General features: G+C 40.8%; 1 protein-coding gene across 1 annotated transcript in view; it reads left to right on the forward strand.

Annotated features, from left to right (window-relative positions):
* Positions 1–24,848, forward strand: part of LOC115568066 (cathepsin S-like) — a 31,036-nt gene extending 6,188 nt beyond the window's left edge. The window contains exons 2-9 of the mRNA XM_030395117.1: positions 5,566–5,690; positions 5,824–5,946; positions 10,232–10,384; positions 12,414–12,469; positions 14,542–14,710; positions 18,786–18,951; positions 21,505–21,607; positions 24,512–24,848. Coding sequence (XP_030250977.1) covers positions 5,619–5,690; positions 5,824–5,946; positions 10,232–10,384; positions 12,414–12,469; positions 14,542–14,710; positions 18,786–18,951; positions 21,505–21,607; positions 24,512–24,611 — 942 coding nt within the window. The 5' untranslated portion in view covers positions 5,566–5,618 and the 3' untranslated portion in view covers positions 24,612–24,848. The remainder of the gene's footprint in view (positions 1–5,565; positions 5,691–5,823; positions 5,947–10,231; positions 10,385–12,413; positions 12,470–14,541; positions 14,711–18,785; positions 18,952–21,504; positions 21,608–24,511) is intronic.
* Positions 24,849–26,128: the final 1,280 nt, after the last annotated feature.

Genomic DNA, 26,128 nt, shown 5'->3' on the forward strand with positions numbered 1-26,128 from the left:
GATACAATTTGGGCTCTATGGCATTGTTTTTTACAGTGGTTAAATGACATTGAATTATTGCACTTGAGGGGTGGATCAAGTTATTGCACAAAGAAGAGTGTCCAGGTATGTATGAGTGGATTAATTAATTAATTAATTAATTGCGCAGTGCTACCAGTCCTTCCCTTCTGTCCTCTTTACCCTATTTCCTCCTCCCCCCGAGTAAGGAGTTGTAAAGTATGATGGCATGAGGGACAAAGGAGTTCTTGAGTCTGTTGGTCCTACACTTGGGAAGGAGCAGCCTTCCACTGAACAGGCTCCTCTGGTTGCTGATGACGGTGTGCAGGGGGTGGCTGGCATTGTCAATAATGTCCAGCAGTTTGTCCAGTGATGTCCTCTCTGCCACCGTCACCAGCAGTACCAGCTTCATGCCGACCACAGAGCCGGCTCGCCTGATCAGCTTATCCAGTCTGGAGGTGTCCTCCTTGGATAAGCTGCTCCCCCAGCACACCACAGTGTAGAAGAGGACGCTGGTCACAACAGTCTGGTAAAACATCCACAGCAGTTTGCTGCAGATGTTGAAAGACCGCAATCTCCTCAGGAAGTACAGCCGGCTTTGTGCCTTCCTGTACGGGTGGCTATTGTGTGTTGTCCAGTCCAGTTTATTATCCAGCCACAGCCCGAGGTATTTGTATGACTGTACAGCCTCCACCTCAGCTCCATCTAGCAGGACTGATCATGGTCTTGGTCTGGACCTCCCAAAGTCAATGACCAGCTCCTTTGTCTTAGAGATGTTGAGCTGTAGGCAGTTGGTGTGACACCAGAGAGCGAAGTCTCTCACCAGACTCCGATACTCCTCCTCTCTGTCACCCCTGATATATCCAACAATGGCTGTGTCGTCGGCGTACTTCTGTATGTGACACAGCTCCGAGTTGTAACAAAAGTCCGAGGTGTAGAGGGTGAAGAGAAGAGGGGCCAGCACTGTACCATGGGGGGCTCCAGTGCTGCTGACCACAGTGTCAGACGTGGTGTCCTTCAGCCTGATGTGCTGTGGCCTGTCAGTGAGGTAGTCTGTGATCCAGTCCACCAGATAGGGGTCCACTCCCATCCTGTTCAGTTTGTCCTGAAGTATAGGGGGCTGGATGGTATTAAAGGCACTGGAGAAGTCCAAGAAGAGAATCCTCACTGTGCCGCTCCCCTTATCCAGAGATAAGGGGAGACTCGGTGTAGCATGTAGAGGATGGCATCCTCCACACCAACATCTGGCTTGGAGGGGGGTGTTGTGGTGTCAGGGGGGAGGTGTGTAGAGGGAAGAAGGAGAGATGGCTGCGGTGAGGGTGGGGGTGGGGGGGACAAGGGCTGGTTAAACCTGTTGAAAAAGTCATTCAGCTCATTCGCCCTCTCCGTTGTCCCCCCGTAGCTCTGGTCTTTGTGCTGTGACCTGTGATGGTCCTCACACCTTCCCAGACCTCCCTCATGTTATTCTCCCTCAGCTTCTGCTCCACCTTTCTCCTGTAGCTGTCCTTAGCTTCCCTCACACAGTGTTTCACCTCCTGCTGTGCTGCCTTCATGGCCTCTCTGTCCCTGCTCCTGAAGGCAGCCTTCTTCTTATTGAGGACAGCCTTGACTTCCCGCGTTACCTATGGCTTGTTATTAGGGTAACAACGTACAGTCTTGACAGGGGAGACCACGTCTGCGCATAAATTCAGGTAGTCCGTCAGACAATGTGTCATCTCCTCTATGTCCTCACCATGTGGGTTGATCAGCAGACCACCAACACCAGACTGTGGTGTTGTAACAGTCTCTCAGGGCACTTCTCCCTCACATTAGCATACAGGAGATCAATTGTCCTGTTGTTTCTGGTAGGACAGTCTAGTGAAAACCTGGTGAAAAACAGCCAAAGTGGAATCCAAAGTTGCATGATTAAAATCCCCAGAGATTATCATAAATGCCTCAGGGTGCTGTGTCTGCAGCCTTGCTGTGACGGAATGGATCTTCTCACAGGCAGTGGCTGTGTCCACACTTGGAGGGATGTAAACACAGACGGTGATCACGTAACTAAACTCCCTTGGCAGATAATATGGCCGCAGGCTAACAGCTAGCAGCTCGAGGTCCCGGCAACATGAGACTGTCTTTACGGAGATATTTCCTGGGTTACACCAGCGGTTGTTGACGTACATGATGAGTCCCCCACCTTTGCTTTTTCCGCTCGCTTTTGTGTCTCTGTCGGATCTCACGGCAGTGAATCCCAGCAGGTCCACCGTTGCATCCGGTACAAGGTGGTTTAGCCATGTCTTCGTAAAGATGAACAAGCTGCTATCAAGGTAGATCTGCTGGTTGTTCAGCGCGGACAGCTCGTCGATCTTGTTTGGCAGCGAGTTCACATTCCCCATGATTACGGAGGGAATCGAAGGCTTGTAGCACCTGTTAACTAACTCCTTGTACCTATGTCTTGAAACGGGATCTAAATCTGTCCAATACGGACTCTCTGAAATCGCGCCGCCTTCCTGCGTCATCATAATCACGTGACTGAAACCCAGCTATTAATGGGAAGTTAACATGTGGGTGGAGTAACATGAGTATTTTGTACAACTTTTCTTCAACATCTCAGAAAAGTTTGTGAAATATGTTTTCATTAATTTTCTGTGTGAACAACTTTTGGTCGACGCATGATTAAGAACATTTGATGACAGTAATTCATCTGATAATCAAGGACTTTGAAGCATGTCCATGTTACCTTTCCCCACATCATACCGGTAGTTTGATTACCTTTGTATTATTAACTGATTGATAACTGAAGTTACTCAGTTTCATTGTGTTTTCTTTTGTGCTCTATGTTACAGTGATACAGGGTCAGGATGACTGGGGAGTGACTTACAGCTCTACTGAGATCTGTGCCTTAAAAGGATCTGAAAAATGAATGAGAGTATTCAAGTTGTGTGCTAAGTCCTCGATTATCGGACAAATTACTGTCATCAAAAGTTCTTAATCATGTGTCAACAAAAAGTCATCTGATGTACCATGCCGCACAGCATGGACAAGGTAGAGTTATTGTATAGTGTTAGCATGTGGTAAAATGCAAATAATATAAATATAATCTTACACATACTTTGTATGTTCAGGGCCATAAAGATAATACAGAGAGTTCACATTTACATATATGTACTTACAATACTGACAGTTTATATCACTCTTATATCACTCTCACTCCATCCAACATGTTGGTCGACAGACCTCAACAACATCTGGCAGCCTGCCATGAAACATGTTGACATACTGGCCTCCTGTCCAGCCTCATGATGGGTCAAACTACCTCTTGACCTCTACTTTGGGCCAGAACCACATTCTCTGAAACTACTCACTCCAAGACTTTTCACTCGTGGTCCCCGGACACTTTAATGACCTTCCTGACCTGACAACACCATCATACTCCTCTTCACCCCAAATAACTGCATTTATTAAGGTGCTTGCCCTCAAATTTATTGAACATATGCATTCTCCTCAATAGAGGAATGTTTTTAACTTATTTTTCCCCCCAACACACAGAATATCTCACATCACAACATTTATTAAATATTAAAGCATGTCAAATAATAAGTCTGTTAGTCAGTGGTGTGAACCCTACCTACATGTCACTCTTGAGTAAAGGTAAAGATATCATTAAAATACAATTTTGGTAAAAGTGAAAGTCACCCATAGGAGTAGTACTTGAAAAAAGTCTTTTGATACATGTTCTCGTTCTCATTTATAAAGTTTTTCATATCTTCGTATTTGATCTCATTCATGTTATTGTTCATGTCCTTAACTCATGTTATCTGACTTGTCCTTGCTAAGAAAGAATCGTTTTACATTTTTAAGTATGAAAAGTAACTTTCTGCCAGTAAATTTACAAAAGTAAAATCTTCATAGACAACTGACAAGACACCTCCCTCCTTATTCTCAGAAGACTAGTTATGATTCTCTGGAACAGTTCTGAGGCTTTTATAGTAGAGACATAAATAACCTCTGCCTCCTTATGATTCATAGAACAGCCTTATATGGTGCAGTTGCTGCAGGTGATTGTAGAAACATTAGCGACATGATGCACATTTCAGTTTCAAAAAAGGAAGAGAAAAGATCACATGACATTTCCTTCTTAAATATAAAGCAGGAACACAGTATCAGGGTGGGTTCAACGCAGAAGCAGCGATGACACCGAGACATCAAGGCAAGTTCAGCATCATCAGTAAATATTCAATATTAGTCATAAAATATTCTGATGAGTCGAGACATCTATAAGAAGCAGAATCTTTATTAATGCTTCAATGCGTTTTTTTCTGTTTAGGCTGCAGGTGGGGTCTTTAAAAGACAAATATAACGTGCTTATAACTCCAGACTTTATTTTTAATTAATTAATGTCATTGTTTATTTTAATATTTAATTTGCTAATTCTCTAAGATGTTTTAAAGGATGCACAGTCAGCTTTATTTCTGCCACAGTATACCCTTTAAAAACATTAATTATGGGCCTGAGTTATTTCATGTTCTTATTATTTATAAAAATGAGTATTATAAATATAAGTAACAAATCAAGGTCATTGACATGTGGCTGGATACTCAATATATTCCCTGTTAACACTTGGTCAATCATTGGTATGACATTGGTATCATCACTTGGTAGAATCATTGTCAATGATTCTATCAAATTTCATGTTAATCCGACCAGCCGATGTGGAGATATAAAATACTTCAATTTAAATTGCGCCACCTAGTGGCCATCGGCAACATTTTGCACAGAGGCTCAGGGGCTCATGGGGAAGTAGTCAACCGAGTTTCAGGTCATTGGGACAGACCAATGTGGAGATATGCAATACTTTGTGTTTTGAGCAAAACGTACAGGAAGTTGTTATTTAATAACTTGAGTATTGTTTGGAATATCAAAATTCTTTTAATAACTTTGTGTCAGGAGAGTCCACAGATAGTGTGTGCAAATTTCCATGCAAATCGGTGAAATCGCCTGGGAGGGGTTTGAAAAAGTAGGTTTGCAAAATTTCGCAAATTTGCGAATACAAACGGTAGGCGGAAATGGGCCTGCCCTATATCACAAGATTCAGCACAATTCATTGAAGGTTTTTGAATGTGCAACAAAGTATACGTGAGTTATTAGGCAAAATGCACTTTCCTTGATTATAGCGCCACCTAGTGGTGGAAATTGAGGACGACAATAGATTCTGACATTTTTCGGCAGGTGTGATGTATATTCCAATTTTGGTGAGTTTTGGGGTATGTTCAGGCAGTGGAAAATGCGATCATTTGGGACGAAAAAGTGGTCATTGGGAAAAGTAACCAAAGTCATACTCGAGTAAAAGTAACGATATCGCGTAAAAATATAACTTTGATAAAAATAAAAAATTACCCACAGTAATAGTTTAAAAAAGAGTAAAAAAGTATATTAACCTCCTAAATGTAGTAATGGAAGTATAGAGTGTCAGGAAATGGAAAAATTCAAAAAGAAATGCCTTGCAACTGTAGCTAAGAAAAGTCATGACAGCCGGCTCATCAAATATTTCATCTCATGTGCTTCCTGTGTGTCTGTGTGTGTCTACAGGCCTGATATTGGGAAGCGTCCTGCTCTTCTCTCTGTGTCTCGGGGCAGCAGCCATGCTTGACAGCAAGCTGGACTTCCAGTGGGATCTGTGGAAGAAGACTCACGAGAAGACGTACCAAAATGAGGTATGTGATAAAAATAAGTGGATGTAAATATGTAGGAGTTTTCTGTTTGTTGGCCATAAAATCCACATGTAATATGTATCATTAACTTGTACAGTATTTGGCCTCATGCGGTCTCTTTCTGTACGTCTTGGAGGTGGAGGAAGCGAGCCGCAGGGAATTGTGGGAGGAGAATCTGATGCTCATTACCAAACACAACCTGGAGGCTTCAATGGGACTTCACACGTACGAACTGGGCATGAACCACATGGGAGACCTGGTGAGACACTCGTTCACTGGTTTAAACTGAAGGGGGAAAAAAGTTTTTATTGATTCATGATTATCTCTTTTATTCACTAATCACCAGGAATTGACTGACAGCCGAAAGTCAAATGGATACGGATTAGATCCATCATGACTAGTTTAAATTTTGAAGCTCAACAGCTAATCATAATGAAATACATTAAAAAGGTTAAAGATTAATGTAAAGGATGTAGCTGACAATACAATATTCACTAGAACAGTGGTCCCCAACCACCGGGCCGCGGACCGGTACCGGTCTGTGGGTAGTTTGGTTCCAGGCCGCAGAGAAAGAATAAATACGTTATTTTATTTCCGTTATATTGACGATCATACTCGGAAAGTTGTTTTATTTTGAAAAACGGATTCTCTTTTAACAACATCCGTCTCTTCCTCTTGGGGCGCTTGACACGTACTTGTTTCAGTCACGGATCGGTGTACCCTAAAAAAATCAAGCTAGCTGAGATTAGTGGAAAACAAACGTCTTCGGAGAGCTACTTTGCAAAGAAAAAAGGAAATGGCCCAAAGATGAGACGGAAGAAGAGGGTGATGGACAAATGTATTGAAGTTGGCTGTTAAAGTGGCTGAACTGCAGTTGCGGGGACGGTGAGTGGACAACTGCTATAATTTTATTATCGCGGAATCAGACGCTCCCCCCCCCCAGTCTGCCAAAATTTGTCGTACATGAAAGCGGTCCGTGGTGCAAAAAAGGTTGGGACCACTGCACTAGAATATAAAGTCTGTGTTAATAATAACAGAAGAATGCCAGTTAGTTAAATGTGATGTTGAATAAATACGTTTCCAATGGTCTTTTTAAAAATAGCATTCATATAGCCTTTTGCGAGGAGCTACAAAACTTTGGTCCAAAGTTAAAAAGGTTGAGCTTCTGAATATTCTCATTTAGGTGATAGTTATATTTAGAAAAAAAAAAAACGACAGTAGAGGATTAAAAGCACTTCGAAAAGACTATGTAAAAGGAATAAAAGTTGATAATGGCCGTTCCAAAGAGTTATGTTGGTTTTTTTTCTCTCGACCCAAATGCAGAGATCAGAGGCTTCAGGGAGTAAAGGAATTCATTTTGCAACAGAGTTCATGGAGGGAAATAGCAGATGAGTTGGGCAGTTCGGCAGACAGGCAGAGTTGTCCGGGGACAGAATGGGAGGAACTCAGGTACACCAATGGAGCAGAAAGTAAAGCAGAGAGGCGCTGGAGGTTCTGCACACAAAGCGGGCCCGGTTCTAGGCATGGGCACGGGGGGGCAATGCCACCCAAATGCTTCGGCTGCCCCACCAAACCGACCCCGCTTCATTCCGAAAAAAAAAAAAAAAGGATATTCAAATATATAATATTGTAACGTATTTCCATAAATGCTGCTCAGAGTAATCACAGTCCACGGCTCTTCTGCCAACAGAGCCGGTGTCTCTTTCTCTCTTGTACCGTGCATACAGTCATTAGCAGCTTCTCTCAGTTAGCATCACATTAGATACTACGGACACTCCAGGCTTGTCAGTTGTTAGCATGTCGGCTAGCAACTGCTAGTAGTAGCCTAGTCCCATCAACTGCCGAGTTTGTCTCTGTCCCGTGGCATGGGAAGCGTCACATGGGCAGGCTATGTACCGGTTGTGAAGCGGATTTCAACTTTCAACCCTTGCCAGCCCCGCTGTTAGTCCTGTTGGCCCACGAGCCTCACCCACCCCCGCCGACATGATTAAACAACACACGTTAGTGAGAGGGGACTCCATAACCTGTAAATTCAGGTTAACGCCGCCGGCCACTGTTTAATGTTACTTCCTGGGGCCAGAGCCTCCGACAGCGGCTACTCTGAGGCTGCTGGCATCTGGCAGGGAGAAACAGGGAACCCAGGCAGGCACACACGACTTTCCAAAGCGCGAGAAAGTGGTGCACAATAATATAGCATCAATCAATCAGACAAGATTTATTTATTTATTTTTATAGCGCCGTTTACAAAATTGCTTTGTCACAGATTATAAAGAAACTTACATTTTGCCCCACCACCAAATTTCCCAACCTCCCTTCATATCTACCACAATGAATTTGGGAAATTTGGATGTGGCAGGCTGACAATATTAAACATGTGCAGAAGCTAGAAGAACCACAAGCCCTTATGAGCAGCTAACCAATCACTCTGCTTTCTGTTTAGCATTATCCAAAGTCTAAATGACAATTTAGTTTCTCCAATGCCTTCACATCTTCTATATCAACAATCTGATCACAATTTATATACCACATACAAGTCTCTATATCACAGTCATGGTTACCCTCTACAGTCACGAACTTTTACATCAGTCTGCATTCTTTTGTAGCAAATTTCTTATTCATATGTTCAAAAATGTAAAAGGGTTGAAATAAATACAAATCTACCTCCATTTTTTTATTTGATTATTTGTTTGCAAAAGTTAAAAATGAAGCAATGCCTTCTGGGAATTTCAAGACTGAATCGAGTGGGCCGCGTTTGCGTGGTTGTTGGAAGTTGGAGATTGAAAATTGGAAGCTGACTGAGATTAAGCTAGCAAAAAAAAGAATCGAGGCATCAAGCGACACAAGGGGTGAGTGGAGAAAAGAGAGAGAGAGAAATCTGAGAGCACTGTAGGCTGACGGTGAAAAATGCTGCAAACCGACTGATTTGTTTTTAAAATCAAGTGCAGCTTCATCTAGAAGACATAAACATGGATAACAAATGATGGCAAGACATTTTTATTATGGAACGGCTGGCTCTGATGATTTAGGTTTTTTTTTTTTTATGCATTGGGGTTGTGCATTGATATGTCCATGTTTTGGTGCAGTTGTTTATAGCATCACTGGGGCTCAAAAGTGTGTGTTCTTTCCGTGTGTCAAAAGTTTTATCTGCCAGTTGCGCAATATTTAGGTTTAGATTCCATTTAATATTAGATATCTAATTATAATTGGCGCTGATAAAGTTGTCCTACATCGGGGAGGTGAAGGTGGGCTTAAAATGTAAAATGCCATTACATTGTAGCTTCAAATTTAAATAGAAAATATGTATAGACTGACATCAATAATTTGTTGGCCACAGAATTTGTTTTCTTCGTCAATCCAGGAAAATAATTCCCATTAGAGCTTTGCCGATGGAACCACGGCGAATCTGCCATGCTTACGTCTGGGTTGGCATCATAGACTAGTAGACATACAAAAAAACGTCATCCCTATGGCACTCAAAACAGTAGCAGTTGGTGACCCATCAAAATTTCTTACTGCCCCCCCAATCAAGGCAGTCTAGAACCGGGCCTGACACAAAGCAAACAAAGTACAAACATGAGACAAAAACTCATACTGGGAAAAACAAAATGAGCTATATAGAAGATGTATATCTTGATGCTAGAAAGAAGCTGAAGACAATAGCTTGCACTGCTGATATAATCACCATACGTGGCGGAACAGTAGAGATGAGGCCAGGATTAAATAGCAGAGGATGATGAGTAGATGACTTGCAGGTGCACCTCTCTGCTACTGCTGCCACGCCCAAAGATACGGACACACACAGGGAAAGGAGCAGGTGAGGGAGAAGGGAGGAAGGAAGGCAGACATGGGGAAAAACAGAAAAACAACAAAAACCCTGACTGCCACAGTAGGACCGTGACAGTGTCCCCGACCTAATGGGCACCTAAGGGCACCCTTCCCGATTTATCGGGAAACTCAAAGTAGAAGTCGCTGAGCAGGATGTCCAAAATAACAGATGAGCTCTTGAGCGCTCTTCTGGACCACAACTGCCCCAGTCCAACAGGTTCTGGAAACCCCTGCCCTGGCGACGAATAGTGTAGACTGGATGGCCACAAGCCAGGGGGCAGAGGGGGTTAAGCTGGAGGGCTCAATGGGCTGGAAGACAAAGGCTTAAGAAGCAACAGGAGGAGGGTGCACCTTGAGTGCTGGAGGGAGTTTGAACCGGGCCTCCGCAGGGTTAATCATGCTGACAATCTCAAAACGACCTATGCCAACTTACAAAAGTTAGTTTGGAGGGGGAGATCCTTGATGGAGAGCCAAACCCTCTGACCAAGGACGTGAGCAGGGGCTTGCATGCCAGGCATTGGTTTTATTTATCAAGAAGATAACAGGCAGATTGATTAGTGATGGAAGTTATTCTGTAGTCAGTAGATGATTCAGTCGAATAGGCAAAACAGACTCTTCACCCTTTCACAAGACCTTTAAAGCTTTATTTACAACCCTGCTGAGTAAATATAGTCCACTGAGTGCTGCTCATTTCATTAAGTGGTATCTGCTTTTTATAGACACCAGAGGAGTTTCTGCAGTCCTACGCCACATTCACTCCTCCCACTGACATCCACAGGGCACCATCTCCTTTCAATGGGACATCAAGCCCTCCTGTACCAAACACCATTGACTGGAGAAAGAAGGGCTACGTCACCGAAGTCAAGAATCAGGTAAAAAAATGAATAGATGTATACTCAATGTTTCCAATCAGTAACTCACAAGTCAGCAGGATTAATCGGTGGTGTTGGTGAGAGCATAAACATGCAGTGTCTCAGTGACGCAGTCAACAGTGTCATCATCCCTTGAGTCTCGTTTACCTCCTGTTCCTCATTCGTCCAAACGATTCTTGTATGTTGTCGCCAAAACCACCAAATCTTTTGTCCCTTCCACACTTTGAGTGAGATTACTGCCCGACACATGTTAGCTCCAGAAAGCAGAAGAGTAAATATCTTTTTAAACAGTTCCCTAAGCTTTTTTTTTTTTTTTTTTTTTTTCAATTTCTTTTATGAATTTAAAAAATAATCTGGATTTTCAGTTATGGAGTTTCTATTTCAAGAAATATTATATATTTTATCTTTTTACTCTGAGCTTTAATTGCACCGGTTTTAATGCACCTTTTCACTTGACTAGATTCACTCACTAGATGTTGTATGTGTTTGTCTGTAAATCTTCATATTTTCTCTGATGTTTTGTTAGCTTTCAAAGCCTAGTCCTGAAGAAATAATATTACATATTACAATAATATTAATTAAGTTATTATAAAGAACTATGCAGCTACTCTTATATAAATATTATTTCTATGACAAAGATCATTTATCACATAATTCTCTGTTCTCACAGCTTCATTTCTTGAAGTTACAGACAAATGTCAGTGGTACGAAGTTGAAGACATGATGACTAATGAGAAATCTTAATGTCTTGTGAAAAAATAAATGAGAAGTGTAGAATTTCAAATTTTTACAATGCACAGGAATGAAAAAAAAATCTCAAGGCAAATTGCTTCCAGAGTAAAAAAAAAAAAGACATTTATCAGAAACCTGTGCTGTGCTGATGAGCAGTGATGCCAGTCTGTAATCTGACCACTTTTTCCAGTAACTAGTAATCTAACGCGTTAATATTTCCAAAGCAGTTACCAGATTAAAGTTACTTATTCAAGTCACTGTGCGTTACTTTTATTTTCGTCATTTTCCTCACTAAAATATATATATTTTTGCTTTCTTCTTGCGTCTCCAGGAGTGATGTCACGTGCACCAGTGGTCCACAACCACCGGGTATGGACCGGTACCGGTCCGTGGGTAGTTTGGTACCGGGCCGCCAAGAAAGAATAAATACGTTATTTTATTTCCGTTATATTGACGATCATACTCGGAAAGTTGTTTCATTTTGAAAAACGAATTCTCTTTTAACAACATCCGTCTGCTCCTCTTGGCGCGCTTGACACGTACCTGTTTCAGTCACGGACCGGTGTACCCTAAAAAAATCAAGCTAGCTGAGATTAGTGGAAAACAAACGTCTTTGGAGAGCTACTTTGCAAAGAAAAAAGGAAATGGCCCAAAGATGAGACGGAAGAAGACAAATGTATTGAAGTTGGCTGTTAAAGTGACTGAACTGCAGCTGTGGGGACCGTGAGTGGACAACTGCTATAATTTTATCATTGCGGAATCACATGCGCAAAAATCTGCCAAAATTTGTTGTACATGAAAGCAGTCTGTGGTGCAAAAAAGGTTGGGTACCACTGACGTACACAACAAATCACGTTTTTCAGCACGAGGACTACTCATGTGTTACACCATGCAGCGACACAAACACAAACAATGGAGGGAAGAGAAAAATGCGCGTTACCTGCTGAATGTAACTAATAAAGTAACTTGTGATTTAACTTAGTTACTTTTAAAAACAAGTAATCAGTAGAGTAACTAAGTTACTTTTTAAAGGAGTAGTCAGTAATCAGTACACGCAAATCAATACACGCAAGTATAGATTTTGGACTTCCTTCTGTTCTGTGCAACATGTTAACTGTATTTGATGAACAATAGAGTCAGTCAGTAGACTTCTTTGATCACTTCAACTCCAACTGCTCCGTCTTTACAAACTCATGTTGTGCTGCCAAACATGGAAATGTGAAGTGTGTCATTTAAATTTGAAGCTAATGCATCTTGTTTTTTTTGCTTTGTTTAACTCCACTCGTTTTGTATCCAGGGTGACTGCGGTTCCTGCTGGGCTTTCAGTGCTGTTGGAGCTTTGGAAGGCCAGTTGGCTCATGTAGTGTCTGGCAATTCACGTTGTGTAAACGTAATGACGTCAGAGTACGTGATGTATACTGGGAACGGGAGAGAAGTAAATAAAGAGCATGGTGATGACTGCCCAAGCGGAGTATGAGTATTAATGCCTTTAAGAAGTTGAGAAACACTACAAATGGCGACGAGGATCTAAAATGGTACGCGGAGAAAGCAGAACCAGTTGAAAAGAAAGTTGAATCTGACGAGGAGGAAGAAGAAAAGTGAACGGACCGTGAACATGGCGCTACCGACGGTAACTCCCTTTGATGTGTTGAGCGATTCAGCTAATGTTGGCGTCCGCTGGCAAAAGTGGCTAAATAGTTTTAAACTCTATTTAGTGGCGTCGGGAATCCGCGACGATGCACGGAAAAGGGCTTTGTTGCTACATTTAGCAGGAGCTGAAGTCCAAGACATCTTCTTCACTATGGATGAAACTGCAGGCGACGGTGGCTATGACGGTGCAGTAAACAAGCTGAATGCCTATTTTACACCGCAGAAAAATATCCCCTATGAAAGACACGTGTTCAGACAAGCAGAGCAAACACAAGGAGAGTCCATTGACAGTTTTGTGCGTAGATTAAAGAAGCTTGCAGCTACATGTGAGTTTGGGAACAACAGAGATGATTTCATACGTGATCAAGTGATTGATAAATGCTCGTCAAACACACTGCGCAGACGCTTGCTGCGACAGAAAGATTTAAAACTCCCAGAGCTCCAAGAAATTGCAAGAGTGATGGAGACAGCAGATTATCAAGCTGAAAGGATGGAAAAATTAACAGTTAATGCTGTGGAAAAGAAATGTGACAAAAGTAGAGATACATCTGTAAGATCCAGATTCTCCAAAAGCCAAAGTCAGTCACCACGTGATGAGCACGGCATCAAGTGTTACAGGTGTGGGCGTACAGGACACATGAGCCGTGAGTGCACAGTGACAAAGAACAAAAAGTGCAATAACTGTGGGAAAGAAGGACATTTCGCAAAGATGTGTAAGACAAAGAAAACACATAAAGTAAACAGAGTCACAACCACAGTAACACACCAAGGACCCAGCGACAGTGAAGATGACTATGTGTTTACAGTAAATAAGTGTGCTGCTGAGGGAACACTGTCCATATTAATAAATGACCAACCAGTAGACATGCTGATAGATTCAGGGGCTTCATGTAATATTGTGACAGAATCCAAGTTTGAGCAATTGAAGTCAAAAGGTCACATCAAGCTACGGCGTCCAGTGAAGAGAGTCTATCCATTCGGCTCTACAACACCACTCTGTGTAAAAGGTGTTTTCACTGCTGGATTCAAAGCTAATGAAACATCAGAACCAGTCACAGCGACAATCCAAGTGATTAAAGAGGCACAAATCTGTGTGTTGGGAAGACACACTGCTGAGAAATTGGGACTTCTACACATCGGCCCTATTGAACATGTAAACACAGTCCAGCCACAAGATATGACAGCTTTTGCAGCTGACATAGAGGACAAATATAAAGACTGTTTTCAGGGCTTAGGAAAGCTGAAAGACTTTCAGCTGAAGCTGCATGTGGATGACAGCGTACGACCAGTTGCACAGCCTGTTCGCAGAATACCTTTCAGCGTGAGAAAACAAGTGGAGGAGAAATTGAAACAACTTGAGGAAGCTGATGTCATTGAAAGGGTAAACGGACCAACACCATGGGTATCACCTCTGGTTGTGGTACATGGTAAGAAAGAGCCTAGACTGTGTGTGGACATGCGCAGAGCGAATGAGGCCATAGTGCGAGAAAGGCACCCCATCCCCGTCATAGATGAGATACTGGAGGACATGACAGGAGCCACAGTATTTTCAAAAATTGATCTGAAGTGGGGATACCATCAGATAGAGCTGGAGCCAGAGTCCAGGTCGCTCACCACTTTTGTAACACACACAGGGCTATGGCGTTACAAGAGACTGATGTTTGGTATCTCATCTGCACCCGAGATATATCAACACATCATTGGACAAGTACTACAAGCCATTCCTGGAGTGCACAACATATCAGATGACATCATTGTATCAGGAGAAACACTACAGCTCAGAAGACAGGAAGGCTGGTAAACCTGAGCCCCCAGAACCTGGTGGACTGTTCGTCTAAATACGGCAACCTTGGCTGCAAAGGTGGCTGGATGCAGAATGCCTTCCAGTATGTCATCTTCAACCAGGGTATCGACTCTGACGCTTCATACCCCTACCTAGGAAAGGTGAGTCACTGATTTAATCCTGCTACTGCTGCTTAAAGATGCATCAAAGGGAGGGGAAGGCTAAATCCATTCAACTTGGATTCTTGAGTGTGTGGTTAGGGCATGTGGGAAACAAATCTGATCGCTTCCTGGTTATAGACGGGCAGACAAATGTGGGAAGTCATTAAAAACTATAACAAAAGGTCAGGTTCCCAAATATAGTCTCTGTCAGGATGTCATTAGAAGTTGCTGTTACTCACAGATGATAACAGAGTTGGCAGCACTCTGGCCTGAGTTTGCCATTCAACAGCACGTGGAGCGACTGCTTTCTGGATCTGTTTGGCCAAGGCTCGCCCCCACCATATTTCTGATTGGCTAGTAGACCTATCGTTAGTGTGACTGAGTGAAAGTTGTGCCTCTGTTAGATCCAGAGAACTGTATGTGGGCAAACCCGGCGCGGCGCCGGAATGCAATCAGCACTTGAAGGAGTTAAACACATATCAATAATATTGTAGTGTACACACCAATGGTTCCAAAGGTTGAAAATGTCCTTGTGGCAGCTGTGGCGGATGGCGTGGTGTGAGACAATGCAGTATGTGACAGGCTAAACTAGTCAAATAACCAATCATCTTACCTTTAAATTGTCAAAACTTTGACCATGAAAACATTACAGTTGCAGGTCTTGATATAAAAAAAAAAAGTTTGGATGTTTATTTCCCCTGGGTAGCAGCCCAAGGAAGCCTTTGGTGTTTTGAACTTTTAGACACAAAACAACGCATTTGAAGACATTACCATGGGAGAGAGGAACTTGTGATGGACATTTGTCCCTATTTTCTGACATTTAAAGTCCAAAAAATGAATAGACCAATTAAAAATAAACTATAATGAAAACAATCAGCAGTTGCAGCGCTAGAAACTGCAGCGCGAGATGAAGTAATGCTACTTTACGGTTACATTGGTCTGTTGGATTGCCCCTGACAAAGGTTGACAGTAAGTCAACTTTTTTGGAAATGGCCTCGAAAGACAGCAGGGGTCAGGAGCAGAGAGAAAAAGAAGAAGAAACTGCGAGATGATGCCCGTGCATCACTTGCAGGTAAGTCCATGTTTAATCATTCTTAAATACGGGAAATGTGCTGCTAATGTGATGGTTAGCCCAGCATACACCTCGAACTAGCTGACGTTATTGCCAGTGTTAGCAAACTTAAATATGTGATAACTTGAGATTTTACTGTTTAACATTACATATGCATTTTATAAGTAACTGACGCCAGCTAGCTGTTACTTTACTTTAGATATTGAGCAGTAGTTTATGGTTTATTTTGACGTGACAGTGGTCAATACTTTCTCAGTAAAAGTTAGCAGTCAGTGCACAAGGTAGGCTAACAGTTCCTCTTGCTTCAGACCATTTATTACCGTGTAGCGTGCGATTAATAGTCTTTAGCCAGGCATCTAGCAAAGTTTACCTAGCATAGTGTCATGTGAGAACGCATATTTTGGGTTTGCAATGGATAATAAACCCACCACCATCTTTAGGATTGTCATTCAGTAGAATTCAGCAGAATGTAGGCTACAGTCTCTCACACACATTAGGTGAGGTGTCGGATGTGCATTGGGACAGAAAATGGCTCTTGATAATGTGAAGTCTGAAGAACTCAGACTTTTAGTGTTACTGCTACAGCTAGCTTAGCTACATCTGAATGTGACAGAAGCTACATGACAAAATGAACTGGTGTTTTGAATGCATTTATGTCAGGATGCAAAGGCATAGACGATATCTGCCGGTGAAATAGAAAAACATTTTGTTGTAGACAAAATGCTCTTGTTACCATATTTAAATTGTATTCAATTAAATGGTAAATAATGTTTAAGACTCAGAAATGTAGTCTTGTGTAAGGTGTATCATTTTGCTTTTATTCCTGTAGGTAAAATATATAATATATAAAGTTGATTGATATAAAGCAAACATTATCATTGAATTGTGTGCAATATTGCAACTAATTCTATTATGCTTTTATATTAGATTAGATCAGATTTATCAAATAGCTGATGAATAAGTAATAATAGCTCCTTGGCTGCATGCTTTCAGTTTTGAATTTTTATAATTATTTTCGGTATAAGATTCTTTGTTTGAATATTTAGTCTCTTTCTATACTGATCCTTTTTCTTGGTATTTCTAATTTAATGCAGGGTCAATGCTGAGATAGTACAAGGACGAGCAGGTGGCCAAGAGGAAGTTACAGACGACGAGCAACCATCTACAAACAGTTCAGGCACACTTCAACAGACCTGCTGGCCGGGTGGGGGCCAGCAGGTCTGTAGACTCCACAACAGTACCAACCACCCTCAGCCAGCAGTTTAGGGACAGATACACAGCAGAGAACCACCACCTCTGAAAGCACAAGTCATGTCATCAAGTCCATCAGCAGGTGACAATGTAGAGACCTGCGTGACCTGTTCTGTGTACTGTGTTTACAAAGTAGATTTTACTTTTTCGTTTTATTGTTCTTAGGTGTTACTTTGTGATGCTGATACTGTGTTACTGGTATTGAGTTATATGTTTTGTAATAAAAAGTTAAACTGGCAAAAACAAATGTTTTTTTTCTCGGAGGGGGACATTATAAAGTAATTATGCTTAGGGCAGCAAAAAAGCTAGCAGCGACACTGGAGGGGCTGCTTGGTTATTCAACTTTAACCTCTTAATGAATGCCCCCATTTTAAGGTTCTTTTTCCAAAACGACATACCGAAATTAAAAGCATGACAGCTCCCACATAGTTTGAGACTCAGGGATGTGCTTGGTACCATTGGAAAGGTAACACCCTCAAGTTTTTTACAAGTGTAAGTGTGATTCTATGACATACTGACACAGAGTTACAGAGGTTGGAACACAGGTTTTGGTTTCCGTCCAATTCAAATGTCAATAAACTGACAAAGATATAAGGGTTCAGGTATGTCTATGGACACAGCAGACACAATTAGGCCATAGCCCCAGGTCTCAGCTTGCTACACTCAAAGTTGGAGTCAAAAGACTAAAAAATTTATTTTTCACAAATTTTTTTCTAAAGGCATGTCTGTAGCTTGAGACTTGTACAGGCATGTCTGTGCGTTTTGCTTGGGTCCTTTTTTTCCAAGAGCGCCTACTGAGATTCAAAGGCTTATAACTTGAATATCCCTTTACCTAGAAACATAATCTTGGTCTCAAATGAAAGCTAAGACCCTGGGGTTTCTTGCTGGTTCGACACTTGTAGTTAGTTTTGGGTAAAATGACATGGATATTCCCATTCTATGGACTCTTTGGCGAACTATGAAAAAAAAATTTGTGGCATGACGTTGTAGCTGTGGAAAAAGGGAACACTCCGAAGGTATGTAGGCATCCTTGCTTCTTGCGGTAGAGGGCTCTTTCTAATGTTGTGTCATGGTGAGTTTAGAAGGCTATGACATGGTCTGGAAATAACTTTTTTGGGCTTAAAATAATCATGACAGTCTCAGCTTTCCAACAGTGAGTATATACTGTTAAGATCTGATGCTTAAATCTTTTAGCAAAAAACTATTAGTTTTTACGAAGGGTGTTCGTTTAGTGAAAGGTGTTCCTATGCTGGAACGGTGTTCCTTAAGGGGTTAAAGGAGGAAGATTGTTGTTCTCTCTGCAGGGCTTTAACCCAAAAATAAAACAGGAAGTGCTGAATATTACTATGTTGTTGTCATAATCCAGTTTACAAGAAATTGAAACATGGTGTTTTTTGTAAGTGGGAACATGGTGTATATGGGAAATTCAGAGCAATCTCAGGTTTACAGTTAAGAAATCCCTGTATGAGACAACGATGTGGGTGTACAAGAAGTTAAGTCTGACCCTTTCACTTTCACATGTAAAAGTATCAAGAGCAGCCGAGAAAATTAATAATTACATAACATTTTTAATACATGGACATAATCACCCAAGTTGGTTGTTAAAGTTGTGCCTCGAGCCAACTTCATATCATATCAGTTCACAAGACACATTTAATAACTGTGTGCTTTTTTTGAGTACCATCAGATATATTTAAAAACAGGTCCAGTGTAAATCTTCAACTTTAACCCCAGTGTGTCTTCTTACTGCAGGAATCAAAATGCAGCTACAACTCCCGCTACCGTACCGCAACCTGCTCCGGTTACAACTGGCTGCCTCAGGGCGACGAGCAGGCTCTGAAGCATGCACTCGCCGCCATCGGACCCATTTCAGTGGCAGTGGACTCCTCGCGAAATGGATTTAAATTCTACAAGAGTGGTACGTTGCACATGATCAGCTGCAAAGGCTTCTTCTTTGCTCGAGTCATAGATACAAGTAAAAACTAGATCAAATGAAATTATTGATGTAAAATAAAATAAAGATCATGTACACCATATACATTCTCACATATCAATCTTTCACATTAATACAAACAACTCAAGTTAACACCCCTTGAAAGTCTCTTAACCTCTGACCTGACTACAGTGATAAACACTGCTTCTCAGTGCAAATTTCACTTACTTCAAAGTTTTCTTAAACAACCTAGTGAATCAAAAATACATTTAATAACTGATAAAAAATTTACAATAAATTCGCCCGTAAAAGTAAAATTCAGTCATTATTTACTCAACCCAATGCAGGTGGAAAGTGAGTAGAAGTTTCTTAGTCCTCAAAATATTTCTGGAGCCTCATAGTAAACAGTTTTGCAGCATTCTGCTGAACAACGGAAGTAGCTTGAGACTTGTACAGGGCTGAGTATTTAAATTTGATACTTTAATGGCACTGACAAAATTGCTATACACAGTGTTGTGCCTAAACGCGCTCAGTGAACGATCGTTCATGAACTCGTTCATATTTTGGGCAAATGTGAACTGAACATACTGTATTTCTGCCTGATGAATGTTATTGTGAACGTGTTCATTCTGGCATTTGTGAGCGGCGCTCTCTCACTGTTTAACTTTGTTCAAGATTGTGGCAGATTTCTATAGAGCCTTCCAGGCGAAAACCCGGCTAAAACACACCGTAAACAGGCCTTAAAAAAAAACACCCAATCTGGCAACACCAGCCACCACAGAGTCGCACTGCCGCATGCGTCATCAACATGCGAAGCATGGAGGCAAAAACAAATGAAGGCAGCAGCACTAACTCAGACTGCCTCCACCATTTATACGGTGGAATTTATATTCTTCGTATGATTGCTTAAAACAATTTAATGAAAAGGTGAGTGATGATCCAGGTGGGAACAATCTGACCTTTTTGTGTAAACTTTTGCCCGCCAGGTTTCAAGAAGCAACTCCGTACAATACAATATCAAAAGCAAACCTGAAACAGCACATTGAACTAAAGCACTTGGCAAGCCTTTCAAGGTATGTGCGAGTGAATAAAAAAATCAAAAGACGGCAACAGCGAGCCAAACCAGATCCTCTACCACCCAAATCGCATTAACGGTGTGGTTTCTGGGCTCTCTTTATCAAATGTGTCGGCGAGTAGTATGTTGATAAAAGAATTCTGCGGAGGCAAGGCTGGGTGGAATGATAGAGCAATCTTTATTGAAACAGACCTCAATGCCAGCATCCGATCCAGAAGAGGCCACTTTTCTGGTATTCTCAAATCTATGGCAAAAGCAAGGCCTCTATCAGAACTCCTATCAGCCTTCGATCTTAGGAGTTCTACCAAGTGCCACCCTCCTTCTCTTCCTATGCGAGGGTTTTGAGAGTCACTTTTCCAGTACACACCCACTTCTTCTAATTGGTCACTTTGGTAAATTATCCAATAGACTAAAAGAGCAGTTGACCTGCCTCCCTGTTCATCTCCAACTTGGCTGTGGTCAACCTAAGGTCTTCTCCCCAAATTGACACCTCTATCCTTACGGTAGAACGTACAGTCGCGGCTCCGCTGTCTTCATCTCCCAGCCGCAGTTGGACAACCTGGTTTTGCAGTATATTGTCGGAGACCTGCAGTTTCAGTATTAAAACTGATCAAATAATTGCTGTCTGTGGTTCTATATGGGCTGTGGCAATAATTTTGAAAAATAATAGGTCGCAGCAACATATTTTGGAACTGGGAACTTGTTCAAATTATGAACTATGAACTGAACTAGTTCATCTTAAAATGTGTGAACTGAACTTTGAACTAGTTCATGTAGAAAGTGACCTTTCCCAACACTGGCTATACATTTCTATACAAAAATTGTCTTGTCATTCAATATCAAAATTTCAATACCTATAAGGAGTTAATGTCATCAGTGTCAGTGAGCCAATAAGTGTGCTGTATGCTTGTTCTGCCAATATCAAACAGTGCTGGTAATTGGCTGTCTCAAGGCATGCAGGAAAAAACATTAGGTTAGACCCAAAGACATGTAATATTTAGTTCCATGAATTTCATAAAATTGGTATCGGGGAAAAAATATAGTTCAGAAACCAGTATTGAAGTCAAGGTATCTGCAGGTACGGGTACCCAGCCCTGGAAAACGTAAAAAAAACAACTGAAAAAAACCCATAAAATGTCTCCATACAGCTCATACAGTGTGCACACACTTCAGATGGGTGAGTCCCAGTCATGTTTTTAGCTTAATGAACGGTGTAAAAAACATCTTGGGTCTTCCAAACACTTGGATTACACCGGACAAGCTGCATAGACCCATTTAATGTTCATTTTTTGGTTATTTGTGCTCCGGAATTTTTTGGGACTACGAAACTTCACTCGATGATTTGGATTTATTTTTGGGTAAACTGTTCCTTTTAAAAAAAAAAATGCATATATATATTATAAAACTTGAATGTAATGGCATTCATTTAATCTTCCTATTATTTTGACCTCTGCCTTTTTCAGGAGTGTACAATGACGCATGCTGCACCAAGAACGTAGACCACGCTGTGTTAGCTGTGGGCTACGGCACGCTGAACGAAGAAGACTACTGGCTGGTGAAGAACAGGTGAGATGTTTCTACTGACCCAAAACCTTCTACATGGACACACTTGGGGGCGGCAATAGCTCAGTCTCACTCGGACCAAAAAAGAACAATGTGGACTGGCAGTTGGAGAATGCTGGTTCACATCCTGGGCAATGCCGAAGTGCCCTTGAGCAAGGCACCGACCCCTAACACTGCTCGTTGGGCGCCGTGGCATGTGTGGCAGCCCCTTCGCTCATCTCCTCTACACTGCGTGTGTGTGTGCACGCACTTGTGTGTAATGTGAGTGATGAAAAGAATTTACCAATTTGGGATTAAAAAAGTGTGTATATATATATATATATATATATATATATATATTTATATTTATATAAAATACTGAGCTCATGTGTAGCTCCTTTTCATCTTCCTCCCTGTCCCTGACTTTGTGTTATTCTGTATCGTTCAACGCTGAAAATAGTGTATGCTAAACTATCAGTATGGGGTGCTAGTGACTGAGCAACTTCTGTCAATATTCTCATCAAATAACTTATTGTTATTCCTGTGCATAAAGTTCATTGACCTGGTTGAATAGAAATAAAACGTATAAAGCAAGAAACAAACTACTACCAGGTAATATTCAGAAACTTATAATTTGAGGGAAAGGTTTAATTTCAAGATGCTAACTGTTCGTATGACTAATAAAAAGTAAGTGCATTTCAGTCGGTGGTGTGTAATTGTGGAACGGTATGAGCGTTAGGGATGCGCATCCTTAACTGGTCTCGTTTGGGAACCGGTTCTGAGTCAAATGATTCCGCTATCGATTCTTCCCGGGTGTGCCGCCACTGTAATCAAACGCACCCCACTCGCAAATTTGCGATGACGTCACACACACAAGCTGCTGCAGAGGTGAGCTGAGCTGCTACATGCGATGCACTGTGGAGAAATGTTGTCCCGGCAAAAACGATCCAAAGTCTGGCTGCATTTCACAAAGAAGGACGACACCTCGGGGATCGTCACCTGTAATACCTGTAAGAGGGATCTGTGCGCCAAAGGTGGTAATACAACTAATATGTCCAAGCATTTTGCCACACAACACAGCATTATACTCCAGAAATGCAGTGTGTTTGACGCACTTAGCAGCACCAGTGCTAGCACTAGAACTGCAGGTAAAATTAAACAACTGGCTATCGTCGTGTGATAATGATAAAAATGAATGGTTAAGAATGGTTTATCAGCCCAGCCCGGCCCGTTACTTGTTTGTTGTTCCTCTTGTTCCTCTATGGGATTATCCTTAGCCAATAGCTACTTGACTTGTGGACTCATCTTACTCATTTGAGTATTGTTTATTTGTTTATTGAGGACTCATTTGAGTATTGTTTGTTCTCAGCAGTGAATAATTAAGATTTATATTAATAATCCTGAGATTTGATTTAATAAACCAGGTTGTATTCTTTTCTGTACACATGTACTACTTGTTTTTCAGTCTATTTGGGAATCAATAAGAGAATCGATAAACAATCGGATCGATAAACAGGAATCGATAACACATCGAAAAAACTAAATTCTTATCAATATACATCCCTAATGAGCACGGTGCTAAAACAACGTCCACGCATGTGCCAGTTTAAAAAAATAAAAAAAGGTGTTGATTTTCAAAAGGTACAGGGATGAGGGAATCACTAGGTGTTTTCATAGATGCCTGCATGTGTTTGTGTGTATACCTCCAACTGGTTCAGAATTCAGCAGCTAGGCTTCTAACTGGTTTTAACAGATGTAAACAAATCACTCAAGTATAAGCTTCCCTACATTGGCTCCCTGTCCGTTATAGAATTGATTTTAAGATTTCACTGATCACTTTTAAAGCACGCTCAGGTCTGGCTCCAAGCTATATTGCAGATATTTTAATCCCCTACGAGCTAGCTCACAGCCTTAGATCCTCAGGCGGGGCCCTCCTAACTGTTCCAAAGTTGAGACCAAAAACTAAAGGTGATTGTAGCTTCGCCATAATGGCCCCTCAACTTTGGAATGCCCTGCCTGAGGAGATAAGGCTTGCAGGATTGGTAACTTCTTTTAAATCACTTCTTAAAACCCATTTTTATAGACCTGCCTTTATGTGACATGGTCCTTTTATGTTTATTTTTACTCCAAATGTTTTGAGTTAATTGTTTTAATATATCTGTCATTATATCTATTGTATTTATTACATTTCTTTTGTCTACTTTATCTATTCCATTTCTATTATTTAACCTACTTTATTAATGTGTATCATTACCTCTGTTACTTCAACTATTTCATGCTATCTATTTTTATCATCCTTTGTATTTGCAGTTGTATTCTTGCTTTGTTTTGTCAAAGCGCTTTCTATACTCTTTTTAAAAGTGCTATACAAATAAAGTTATGATAAATACTAATATTATTTTTAATGTCATAATGTCATAAAATATACACTTGTGGTAATAACTTTATATATATATCAACTGGGTCAAAATATATATGGTATATATTATATTATAAGCTATGTTTGTATATTTGAATGTGTGTGAGTGTATGTCTGTACATAGATGTGCGCACATGTAGGTATGGATATGTAAAAATAAATATATTTATATAAGATATATATAAAATATGTATACAGGTAAATGTAAAGTAAATGTAAGTAAATTGATTATGATTAAATATTGAGTTGTGCAAAAGGGGTAGGATTAAATAAATGTATACTACTTTTTGAGCCTGTCAGTGCTTGTTAAAGGAATGTACTTGGTAACATGCTTTTCATTTTATCATGTTTATTTGTCGAACTAATTCAACTTTTTGTTTTGTTTTGATTTGTTAGCATTCATTAATTTTCTCACTTTACATGGATGTTTACTAATTAATCACATTTCAAAAAACCTTGTTGTATCCCTTTAATTATATTCTTTTTCTTTTCCTGCTCTTCTCGTGCAGCTGGGGAACCAACTGGGGAGAAGATGGCTACATCCGGATGGCACGCAATAAGAATGACCAGTGTGGCATTGCTATGTATGCCTGCTACCCCATCATGTAGCTGCACTGACACTGTTCTCGATTTCTTTTTCAACAATATCTTTTAAAGCTTTTATTCACACCGATTTCAGTATTTTTCTTTTTTCTTACTTTTGCTACTTTTACTACTTTTTATGTAACTATGACAAAAATCATCTCTGGCCTCACATGTTTGTTTCTGACTGTGTGTTTGTACGAATCTATAATAAAGAGACAGATGCACTCCTCGCTGAGGCTCAGTCGCAGTGAAACATGCCAAGTCTGGGTCAATATATCAGTTTATCGATCAGTCAGCCTTTCAGTAAATATCAGATGTGTGTTCTGTGCCGTAGATGCGATGAAGGTGAAGATTTGACTTTACACCAGCAGTTTTCAGTCTGTTAAATCTGCCATGAACACGGTCTGAAGGGTTCCATCGATGGGAAATTGGCTTGTTGGTCAATTAAGCTTTTACCAGTGTGTCTGGTAAATATCTCTGTCCTGCGCACATGCTGATGTGGTAGTGTATCCTGTATGAGCATGCCTGCAGGCGGGTTACACTGTCCTGAGCAAGTAGAGAAGCCTTGTGGTAGGTTTCTATTTTCTACAGACCATCTCGTTGAAACATTGAGCTACAGAAAGTCCTTTAGTCCTGCTAGTAGTCCAGCTCAGTTCGTGCCAGGAACTGTGACGCAATGCTTCCCAGCTAGCTACACAATCCAATTTTATCTTATTGTTTGTCTTAATTGATAATTAATCATTAATTATTATTGATTGCCAAATTAAACCAAAACGCCCTATTAAAGTTACATGAAGCACAACAAAACTAAAAAAAGGCTTTTTCATGCTGCACTAGGAAAGAGACAAACACAAACCACTGAACAGTATAAAAACCAAGGTTTATATTCATTACTGGTTGGTTTATAGCCTATACTTTGTATAAAGGGCTGATTTGTATTGAGAAAAAGGTCCTTATAAATGAAACATTGTTTTGTTTTGTTTGTTTTTTAATAAATGCGGGAACTTACATTTGTCTTTGGAATTAAAACAGTAATTTCAAACTTTTCATAGGCCTTTAGAAACCGGGGACTGTCTTCTTACCCATCGTTGCTGGTTCCAAAAAATTCCTGTTGTCATCATTATCTCTCACGACCGTTCATCTTCATCTTGTGACACCTGAGAGGGTCCTGATCATATCTAAACGTTATAAACCAAACTGCTTTTTTATGATGCCCAATAACTGTATGAATATATTTTGGCTTTTAGAGTAGACAATATTGGGGAGTTAAGTGTCTGAATTTCTTCTGACCCAAAGTGTCAAAAGACTTGGCTGAAACTGGTTCTAGGTGTGATTTCTGTTGACAGAACAGGATGTCACAACAATAACAGACAGAGAAAAAGCGTGAACATATGACAGGAAAGATAGATAGATAGATAGATAGATAGATAGATAGATAGATAGATAGATAGATAGATAGATAGAATTACTTTAATGATCCCAGACAGGGAAATTATTTTGTTACAGCAGTAGTGGGTCCGCAAATAAAACACTTTGTACAT

The sequence above is a fragment of the Sparus aurata genome, chromosome 17 (assembly GCF_900880675.1).
Source record: "Sparus aurata chromosome 17, fSpaAur1.1, whole genome shotgun sequence".
Classification (NCBI taxonomy): Eukaryota; Metazoa; Chordata; class Actinopteri; order Spariformes; family Sparidae; genus Sparus; species Sparus aurata.